We start from the raw sequence: 11423 nt of genomic DNA, 5'->3' as shown, positions 1-11423 counted from the left end.
CTTGTGTAAACACAGCCTTGGGCTGAAGAGAATCTAATAAATGGATACTGTTAAATATATTGCTTACAACACTGTCCAGTGTTATTTATTTTTATTTTAATGTTGAAGATAATTTTTTTTAAAAAAATCAGGACTACTGAAATGTAAAAGGATATGTCCCTTCTCCTCTGCAAAAGAAATTATCCTATTGGTAGAAATAGACTGTGTGCATGATGGTATATATCAATATAAATTTGCTAATGGCTTCAGGAGGAGATTAAATTTAAAATTTACTCCCATTCTACGCTGTCGCCTCTCAATCCAGAATGGAAACTCCTCTATTTTTCACTAAAATGCCTTGCAAAAAATGCCTTTCAATAAAAGCAGAATGCAGAATCACAAATTCAGGTGTAAAGCACCTGAATCTCCTTTCTTTTTTTTTTTTGTTTTAAAGGTTTTGGTAGCAATCATAGACATCAGTGCTTTTTTTTTTGCACTTTTTTGCCCTGTTTGCCAAATGAATAGCAGCTTTGGGAATGAGTGTGATTGGAGCAAATAGCACAGTCTGAAAGATTTACTGACTCATTTTGCTTGTCGGCTTTATCCTTCCTCCAAGACCTCTACAGAGAGACTACACAGACCTTCTGTCATGAGTAAGGATGGCGAGCAGGGGGCTCCCATCCAGACTGTCAAGCGCATGTATAGCACTGAGGAATTAGGTAGCCATTCAGAGAGACACAGATCGGGCCCGTCTTAGCCTTTGTGGTTTATCTGTCTGGGTTTTTCCCACACTTCTTCAGTTTGTTAGGATTTTCTGTCTAATGTAGCAGTAATAAAGCACTAGAGACCTACTCCTTGTCTCAGCGTGGTTCCTGCCTGTTAGGGACACCTTCCCCTTCCAACTTCATCACAAGAAGAAACCTGAGAGGTAGACTGGGCTGACAGTGCCCAAAGTCCCCCAGGGACCTTCCATAGCTGAGGGTAGACTTCCCAGTCACAATTCAACACCTTAATTGCTGTATCACACGAACCTTTCTACTTTTGTTCTACTGTGACCAAGAGTCGATCCAACAGGATATACCCATATGTGGTTACTATCATCTCCAAGATGATCCCTAGTTACACTTTCTAGGATGATGTCTGCTTTGACTTTCAGGGCTGAAATTATCCAGCCGAACTAGATGCCACTGGAGAAATGGAAAGTGGCAGGTTAGCAAACTGGGCTTGCAAAATCATTACAAAACCCATCATCATTTAAACTTTTTAAAGGATGTTTATTAGTTTTCCGTCATCAAGTCCCCATGCAGATCCCCTGATACACCTGAATGTTTTGTTCCAACTGGAAGGCATCTTGGTCAGATCTTAACATTTCAGACCTGACCTTTCATTAATCCAGCACAACAAAGACAGAAGGAATCAGTGGTATCTGAAGAACAGACAGAAACAGCTACTAGGAGCAGGATTTTACACTGAGGATATTTGGGAGAAATTTAGAACCTGGCAGAGATACAACCCACGTTTGCATGGCAACATTAGCATTTGCCACAAAAAAGGAAGCGTGCTTTATTCTCCATGGTCTGAAGGTTGTGCTTTGATCTTCTTGATGGCATCAAGGACGGCATCAAGGTTAACTTTGTCTCCAAATTCTTTCTCACGGTGTTCCAAAAGAACCCCCTAAAAAAGAAACAGAGCTTAGGAACACATATTTCCCCAAAAGCTAAACTCAGAAAACGGTTAAACATGTCCGCAATTTGCTTAGTTCTCCCCTTCTGTGCTTAGGTAGAACTTCATACCAAAGACAAGATTTTCAAATTTAAAATCATCATCATCATCAACAACAGCAACATCCAGCCCTCCGTGTTGAGTTTTACAAATTCAACAGGAATCTGATTTCAGAAGTTCCTCACTCATAATATTCTGCCACACAAGAGACAGGATTTATACCACCAACTGTAATTAAAACTAACATCTAAAAGTGGAAACACACACAAAGACAGACACACACATCTCTATGATTTACTCAGTGCAATCCCAACCTGGAACAGAAAGCTGATTGCTAAGATCTTTTTGAGAGCTGAAAGCTGCAGAAAACCTAGATTCCCAGGCCACCAGGACAGACACAGAATACATACAGTCCCAGCCACATTTCTACACTCTCTACCTGTTTCCCTGGGCCAATCACGAAAACCCCTCCGAGGACAATTCCTTCTCCATCTATGTTGCCGGTATACCCGCTCCTCCAAGCACGCCAGAAATTCCTCCAGACATTGCAGCGGAAAAGGGCCAGGAACAACATCTTTCTTTTCAGAGGACCATAGAATTGTTTCTGTAAAATGGGATTAGAAGAATTCAGCTGCAAACACAGACAGGGAATCTTCCTAGAGAATCCATACTGCAAAGGACCACATTTAGCCCACAGCTCCTGAGCTTGAAAAAACAGGATTAAACCTTGATGCTGGTCTTTGACTGTAATTAAAGATTTGATGAAAACAGGATCAAACCTGACCAGTATTTAAATGAAACACCTTCAGGAAATCTGGGGCTATAGCCTAGATTGGAAAGTGGCACATGACATGGCTTAGAAAGAAACATGGATGGGTCCTTGTATTCACCAGGAGATATCACTTTTCATCTAATTAAAAAGGGAAATTTCCTTTTCCAGTCATCCTGCTATAATGGATGAGTCCTTTGGGAGTCTCTTTACAACACTTGGGGTTTGTGGGTACAAACTGCCTGGCTAATACAAGAAGCCTACAGAATTCTATTTTTTTTCTCCCATGCCCAGGATAGAACTTCTATAATCCAACTGAGGTGAGTGCAGACCTTCACCTAATACAGCCTCACCCATCTTCCTCTTCAGCCTCTTACCCACCATCCTATCTGCAGTTTGACCTATGCATTTTTTGTAGTGGTGTTTCACCTCCGCAAGCAGAACACAAGGACATGCCATCGCCTATGCCTACCTCCTCCTTTTTCGCTGCTAATCGATGGCCTGGTCTTTTAGAAATACAACTTAGAGAAGAACCCAACCATCTCCTTAATTTGGGCAATTAAAATACTCATATTTAGGGCAATGCAATTATTAAGTTTCCTATGGTAATAATAGGGACGCGGTGGCGCTGCGGGTTAAACCGCTGAGCTGCCGATCGGAAGGTCGGCGGTTCGAAACCGCGCGGCGGGGTGAGCTCCCGTTGCTCGTCCCAGCTCCTGCTCACCTAGCAGTTCGAAAACATGCAAATGTGAGTAGATCAATAGGTACCGCTTCGGCGGGAAGGTAACGGCATTCCGAGTCGTCATGCTGGCCACATGACCCGGAAGTGTCTATGACAACGCCGGCTCTAAGGCTTAGAAACGGAGATGAGCACCGCCCCCTAGAGTCGGACACGACTGGACTTTACGTCGAGGGAAACCTTTACCTTTACCTTATGGTAATAAAGTAGATAAAGCAAATAAATATGGCCATGGGAGCACAACTGAACGTAGAAGAATCAGCATGTCCACTTTGTCTTGTTAGGAATCCTGAAATGCAGACTCCTGCTCTTTCTAAAAGCTTCTTTCTCCTTGAGATGTATCTGCAATGCATACCAACCATCCCTCCCAGTATCAGCACTGCAACTTTCCATTACTTCCCCGTTTATTAATGTCATTCTTTTATTTTTAACTTTTGAGAAGACGGGATGACTCATTGGGGAACACACCCCAATTTCTAGAAAGGATTAAAGTGCAGGTGTGGCGAACAGCTGCTCTAATCTTTTTTGCCGATCTAGCCTTTCGTACTGGGAATCCTGCATGAGCAAGTCAACACTTCAAAGGCAAAGACTGTTCTGCCTATGTCCACTAATGACACAATGGCCAAATCCAATTTACCTATTAAAAAGCAGCTCTGTGAAGCTAATTTCCATGCCAGCAGCTTCCCTTTACAAACCTTTATTATAACAAAATCCACAGAAGCTCATCTAATGGGATCCACATTCCATGCCATGAGACCTAGCAGGAAATCACAGGCCTGGAAGATCCATCTTATTCCTGGAATGTCTGTTTTGCACTCTTACGTCCCTGACAGGACACTTTTTACAGTTTAAATTAATGTCAACAAGCAATCTGCCTCTTGTAGAGGAGCTCAAAGCACATTGGTTTTCCCAAGTCTTTTAATACTACTGTTCTAGATTCTATATACTGTATATTACTCTCTAAGCTGCCCATTGGTGTTAAGGGAGGGAGGGAGGGTGGGAAGATCCCAAGCTTGCAAATTCAGGCCCACACATGGCAACTGGTAAAAGAGGTGGCCTTTGAAGCAGAAGAAAGGATTACTGTCTCCATTCTGGGCATTTGGCACATGGAGTACTTTAAACAAAGTTGTTACGCAAATGTGGGCCAGAGTGCTGATGTGGATTAAAAAAAAAGCCATCTGCACTTATAAGGACTGGATACTGTCAAGCAGAACTGCACAAGTTCAAAGTCAGATTTAACCTCTGAAGTTCAAGCCACCGTTGGGCCTTTTCCAAGGACACAGGATCCTTATTTCAAAACAGCAGCATTTGCAAGGTGGACAAATGAACCTTTTGAACACTGCAGGCCATAACCCATCTCCCCAAACAATTCAAGCGAGAATAATTTTATGCTTCAAGGGCAGAAACACCCATGGGTAATCTAATCATCCTTAACTCGGGTCAAAAATCCCATCTACCTTTTCATCCAGAAATATTTCTCCCTTGAAATATGGTTGAAAATTTTCCACCTCCGCCCCAAGGTTCTCTTTCACGACAGCATAAAGTGGGACCCCCAGCTGGTCAAGCTGGGGTCTCAGAGAGGACAGCTCAGCGGCCTCCTAAAAATGAAAGGAGAAGTTGAGTCAACCTTCATCCAACTCTATTTAGTGTGAGGAGTTGCCTGTGACAGATATATTAAATAGTTGGTTATGCAAAATGTTATGACAGTAACGTGCTTCAATTATTATTATACAGTGAGTAGATGATGTATTTTCAGGATTCCAACCATCAGACGGAGGGAAGTCAAATAACCCATTGGTTTGAAGACAGGGAAGACTGAATCTGTAAGGCTTCCTAGCAGAGCTTTGATTTTGGAAGAAAAGTGGATAGGAAATAAATGCAAAACTGGATCTAATCTCCCTCAAGTCAAACTTAATTCCTGGTGACTTTATTGGGAACAGTACTGAAATGGTTTGCATTTCTAGTCTAGAAGTTTCACAACCGCTTTTAAAGCATATTCAGCACTAAGAATGATCTGGAATAACTACTGGTCACTTTTTTTCACAAACCTCCCTTGAGAACCATCCAAACTATTTGAATTCTGGTGACTAGCAGGAAAAACTTTAGTGCAGTTCACCTAGGCGTAAGGAATACCTTCAAAGTTGCAACAAAGAGGGGAATGCCTTCAAAATGATGTCAAGCTACAGCTTGTGAGATGACATCAGAGGTAGAGGCAGATAGTGTTCAGAGCCAGTCATTTCTCCCATGGGTCAAGGGCCTTCCCATAGGAAATTGGTGCCTCATCCTCCTTTAGGGATATTTGAATTAAGTCAAAACTTACAATTTTTTGTTTTTACAGATTTTTAGAACATGAGATTTGGAGTATGAGAATGTTTGCATGGTCAACTGAATTACTTCTCTGAAGGAGTACTGATTTTGGGGGAATTGTGTTACAAGTTGAGCTCCCCTTTCTGAGTTTTGTCTGCACTAACCTAAACTTTCTATATCATGCCCATATTCCTCATCCTTTGACCAACTAGCTACCCAGTTACTGTTCTGTGGCTTTTTTTTAATCTGTCCCTCCAGTGACACAATATTAAACCTTTTCCATTTCAAACCCATGCCAGATTGACCTTTGAAGGGACAGGGATCACCATGAGGATCTCTTCTGCTCCCCTCAGACATTGAATAGACTCAAAAGCCCACCTTGGAGGCTTCTGATTTATTTCTCTGAAAGTGGTATGAAATACTCAATAAAGTGGAGACCTCCTTAAGAAAGGCTAAGATGTAGAGGCCAAACTTCAGCCCACCTTTATCGAGCAATGGTTTTCCCCAACCCAATGCTATGCTGGCAAATGATTCTGGCTGAAATCCAACACATTGCAACAAATTGGAATGGCTACTACAGGATTACACCTATGGTGCTACACCACCTTTTGTGCAAGGCTACCTTCATCAGGTAAGAGCATTTGGCTGTTCTTATTTGAACTTGGAAGCTAAGCTGGGTTAAACTTACTTAGTACTTGGATGAGAGATCACCACAAAATTCCAGGGCTGTAGGCTAAACTGTTAGTTAAAAAAACATATTCGAAGGAGGCAACAGCAGAAGATTTCATGGACATGTCCATGAATTCACAAAAAGTTGAGCATGACCCAAAGGGAATTTTACTTCATATTACTGCTTTCCTTTCCAGCTGCTCAAACATCTCCCATAACTACTTGCAGATCCTGGAAGACGCTGAGCATGCAACTTGCAAGTAAGGAAGAATTCCTGAAGAACTGGTCTAAGCTTGTCTTGACTTAGTTCTAAGATCAAGCATTTGTGTTTGGGGTAAACTACTTCAGGCTGCTCCTAGCAATTCATGCTCACCTTCTCCCTCAGAGGAAAAGCAGGTTGCAGGAATAAGGCCTCTGGCTTACTGAACATCTGATGTGCTAGGTTTCTCAGCGGAGGAAAATATATAGGAAAACAAAGACCAAAATAGCAAACAGGAGCCTTCTTAAAATATGAAAATGCCCCAACGTAGGACGTTACATTTGGGCTGCATCTTTTACTTCCTTCTTGAAGGAATAGGTTTGCGAATCCCATCATCCTGCTATAAATTCCTGGCCTTAGGAACCTGATTAATGCTCCACTTTTTGATGACCATGACTGTGCCTCTCTTTATGAATCTGTACCAGTAACTCCTGCTAACCAGTTCAGTCCAGTAACCCTGCTGTGTACTTGGACTCCCATTCCAGCTTAATAACCTGCTATCTCTGCTAGGCTGCAAGGTTCTTCTTTTTGCTTCCATGTTTTCAATTCCCTGTTCTCTACCTTTTGCTGCCAGAGGAGGTTATAGCCTTTTGTTCTTTGTCATTTTACTTCTGCCCGTTTTCTCTGTTCCTCCCAGTTTTTTTTTAAATGTAGATTTAGAGGTCTTTAAAAGCTTTGTTTTCCTTTGCTCCTTTTGGTTCGCTGCCCAAAGGATTAGCAGTTCAAGTACACAGGGTGTAATGGTATGCTTGAAACCAGAGAAAGATCCACATTCTAACTAACTGAACATTCCTCCATTCTCAGTTAACAGAACAAACTTCTCATCAGTTCACAGAAAAGCTATGAATAAGAGATTGAAGAAGTGTCCACCTTAAACACCAGGAAATAAATTGAGTTGCTGAGACTTCTGTAACCTTATTCCATCCTCTTCCAATAAGTATTTCTAAACAAACTCTGGAAGGACCGTGCTTTCTGTGCAGGTGGGGTAGGTGTCCAAGAACTTGGCACAGGCATTGAAATGAATGTTCACAAGTTGTGTACAGGTTGTGGTAATGAGAAGGCTCATGGTCCAAGAAGATCTAAGTTGAGACAACTTGGAGACATGTCATTCTTTCCAGTCTCCTTCCATTTTCCACTCATCCATAAGGCTTGAATGTTTACATCTTCATGGGTTTTATCAAAAGTATGTAAGCTAGGCTATATTTTATCCAATTCAATGTGTATCTGTTCATCCAGTCATTTACAATTTGTGACTGGGGGGGGGGAGTACCACAACACAAAGATAAATACAATACAGAACTAATACAACTAACCCAAATCAATGCCTAGCTGAGGCTAGGTATCACAAACACTCTTGCAACAGAACCAGCCCATCTAACATCATGGTCCAGGGCACGTTACAATTTCACAGCTCTACTGAAGGCCAATGAGATATTTTATTCAACATCTCTTACACCCTTTTCCATTCTTTATCAACCATTTCTACTAACTTATCTTTAGAATAGAAATGTGTTTCAATGTTTCCTCTTTCTTCTAAACTGCTGGCACTTACCAGGAAGGAAAGGAGGTCAATAGGTTCTGTTCATCAGAAAGTGAAGTTTTTGTTCTTGGTATATTCAATGCAAATCATAATCACTATTATTGCTAGGTCAATCATAAGCAACTGGCCTTGTTGGCATACGTTCTGTGGACAAGGGCTGCTGGGGAGATGTATTTTGGGTGGCCTACTCTTGGATACGTAAGCACCCCTCTGAAACCTAGAATCGTCTCCCCTAGTTTGGGGACCCCAACTGGTCTTCTCTTGTATTATGAGTTTATATTATTAGCAATCTTATTATCAGTATCCTGCACAGAGCATGAGATCAGATCATCAGTTTCATTATATTGTTACAGCAAAATAAGTGATCTGTACTGTGTAATCTGTGTTTGCGTGGGTCTTGTTGGTACATTAGCATTCAGAAAATGTACACAGCACACCACTAAGCTGGGGTTTCTGTTTCTGTTCAAGACAATAACTGACGGGCAGTTAAGAGGACAACCTGCTTCAAATAATTCCTACAATCTGTTCTACCAGAGAATATACATTACCTCTCTGCACAAAAATCATCCAGGCCGCCTCACTGCCATGATGACAGCTCCATCCGTCTTCCACAGTTCCTTGGCTTTAAATGTTCTTTGTTCTCCTTGGGATAAAGGGAAGTATAGATCAGTTAAGTAACGACTCCTTTAAGTTCTGCTCACATCCTGGTGACCTCATGGACAAGTCCACATTGTTTTTTTAAGCAGCGGTATGGAAGTGATTTGATACTGCCTTCTACCTGGATGTTTTCTCAACTTCCCATAGTTCTGGGATTTTCTCAAGTTCTAATCAGGTCCAACTCTGCCTAGCTTTTCAAGATCAGCCAAAGAGTACCCTAAATCAAGCCATGATCTGGAGACAATTAATTCTATTACTGTCTATTAGGCCAATTGATGCCTTCTAGCACAGCCATGCTTCCCAGGAATTATGATAGTTGTAATCAAATATGTTGAAGAGCACCAAGCTGAAGAAGTTCTGTGCTATTTGAACTCCATTCACTACACTTACTCTCTCCTTAAGAGAGTTTTGGAAGAACACCTGAATTCTAAAGGTCCATGAATTCACATATTCCCCAAACTGATCCCCACCTTCTGAGTTCCCAAACCACACAACCACAACTGGATCTCAACAGTATAATGGGGAATGACCCTTATACTGTTGAGTGGAAAGGGGATGCTTTTTTCTGAGAAATCTTACACATAAATGAAATGAAATGCTAGTCAGCTTTCCAAGTGAGGAAGATTCCAAAGCTCTAAATCCATCTAGTAGAATAAGATCTGAGGCTTTCTATTAGCTCTTTACCCACACCAGAAAAACTAGACTGATCTCCCCTATGCATTTCAATAATTTGCAATTATGAGCTCCTGAAGGATCTCCCCTAAGTCTTACCTTGTCCCAGAGTCTTCAAATCAATTGCCTCTAGAAAGTCCAGTGAGGCCTTTTCTACTTTAGGGAGAAACAAATCCGTATTGGCAAGGATTATCCCGGTCACAGCAGCCCCAATGGCTCCAAGTCCAAAGGTCCACATTGCTACAGAGAGGTACCCTGGATCAATCAGTAAAGACATCTCTAAAAAATTAAGGAAAGACTGATTACACCAGCAACTCAAAAGACTTAAAATTAAAAAGGAAGAAAAGGAACTAATCTCATCAAGAACATCAGTTCTACAGTGGTAAGGTAAGTAAAGTTTCTCTGTTGAGTCAAGCTCAGCTCCCAGTGACTACAGAGACACGTCCATGATGTTTTCTCAACAATGGTATTACTCACCTGATAGTCAAATAATTCCTCCTTGCTTGGCTGCAAAAACTAAAAACACTTTCAAAAGGAGAGATGGATGCCAGTCCTGGATGCCAAAATACTCAAGCTAGAGCTCACATCATGTCTGAGCCCCTGCATTTCTAATATATTGCAAGTAATTTATTCTGGAGTTACCAGAATATGACTAATTGACCCCTGACCAGGAAGAAGTTACCAATTGGACATACACTAGAGTAAATTGGAAGAAGGGGCTGTAAACCTGAAAAGCAACTGGAATTTTCAAAAATACTGTACATCTGACTCTAGGATGGAATGGAATTTTATCCAGGATGGTTGGCCACCGTTGCCTGGGCCATTCTACCATACATTCTACCCTATTAGTGGTAGCGTAGGGAACCCTCAAGCATGGAAGAAGCACATTCAAGGTGTCTCCTTAAGACAGGGCTTCTGAATCAGAACTGCTGTTGAAAGGGATTGCTTTTGTGAGAAATCTTCCTTCTGGTTTCCCTCCTCTCCAGCAACACAGTTTCCAGAGGGAGAACTGAGTCAGAAATTGTTTCAAACTAGAACCTTGGAAGTTGTCAAGGTCTTCTCGGGGTAATCTTCCAAACCAAGGCATTGTTGCACCATGTTGCAAACCACCAGATGGGAAGCAGAGTCATCTCAGATGTTTACACAGTGGATTCCTTGTACGCACTCACAAAGAGCGGATGGCCATAATCTATTTGTATACACACCCAGATAAAAACAAAGATAATTTAAGGCAATAGTGATCATTCCTTTCCTAGGATGTAGGCGAAAGAAGAGAGTTGATTTCAGAAAGAATTTTTGAAGTAAGGGATATTTTTGGAGCCATGATATATAACATAACCAAATCCACAGAACATCAGCATTGCCAAAGGCACTAAGCACTGGACTAAGTCTTATTTCCCCAGCCAGTAATAGTCTATGCACTAGGCTCCATGCAAAGTACAATGGAGACAGTAATGCTGGTGAAGACATATGACTCAGTGCCCTGCTTGCATGTGCCTGTACTTGAGAGCTTTAAGGAAGTGACAGCAAGAAAGGCCAAATAATGCTAACAATTAGTCACCTGAACTCACTGCCACCCAGTGCTACCAATCAGTGATGACTGGGATCTTGGGGAACATCAAGACCTAAATAAATCAAATCAAATCATTTTTTTATTCAGTCATAGACCAGCAGATCAAGATCTAAATGGCAGTCCCTTCTTTAAACCAGACCTAACCCATGTCTACTGGTGTCTTAAGAGGTAGCCCATAATTGCAAATGGAGGAAACAGAGGCACCAGTGATGATGCCTACTGGCAAGTCAATGAAGGATGAGCCTGGGAAGAACAAAAGCTTTAACTACAACCCTAACTTTGTTACCTAGGATTAAGTCCAGCAAACTCATTATTACTGCTTATAATTCAATACAAGATAATAATTTATTAAATTTATATGTTGCCCCACTCCCAGGAACCCCGTTTCTCTTATCATCAGTCATACAATGCCATTCTAGCCAAACTAGTGTCTCTGAAGCTATGCCTTTTTAAAGAGATCCATGGCTCAAATTTTGTGCCCACAATTGGTTAATATATGAATAATATTCTTACTGATTTAACCAACCTCTTCCAATT

At 41.4% G+C, this 11423-nt stretch overlaps 1 protein-coding gene across 1 annotated transcript; it reads right to left on the bottom strand.

Annotated features, from left to right (window-relative positions):
- Window positions 1–1232: 1232 nt before the first annotated feature.
- On the bottom strand, window positions 1233–10059 carry PRXL2A (peroxiredoxin like 2A). Its single transcript, XM_063307718.1, has 5 exons — window positions 9413–10059; window positions 8533–8627; window positions 4667–4807; window positions 2141–2305; window positions 1233–1653 (listed from the first exon to the last, which is right to left on the bottom strand). The coding sequence occupies exons 1-5, from the start codon at window positions 9588–9590 to the stop codon at window positions 1543–1545; spliced, it is 690 nt and encodes a 229-aa protein (XP_063163788.1). The 5' UTR covers window positions 9591–10059; the 3' UTR covers window positions 1233–1542.
- Between the last annotated feature and the right edge of the window lie 1364 nt (window positions 10060–11423).

The sequence above is a fragment of the Candoia aspera genome, chromosome 6 (assembly GCF_035149785.1).
Source record: "Candoia aspera isolate rCanAsp1 chromosome 6, rCanAsp1.hap2, whole genome shotgun sequence".
Taxonomy (NCBI): domain Eukaryota; kingdom Metazoa; phylum Chordata; class Lepidosauria; order Squamata; family Boidae; genus Candoia; species Candoia aspera.
Note: the sequence above shows the minus strand (reverse complement) of the source record. Positions and strands in the feature narration are given on the sequence as shown.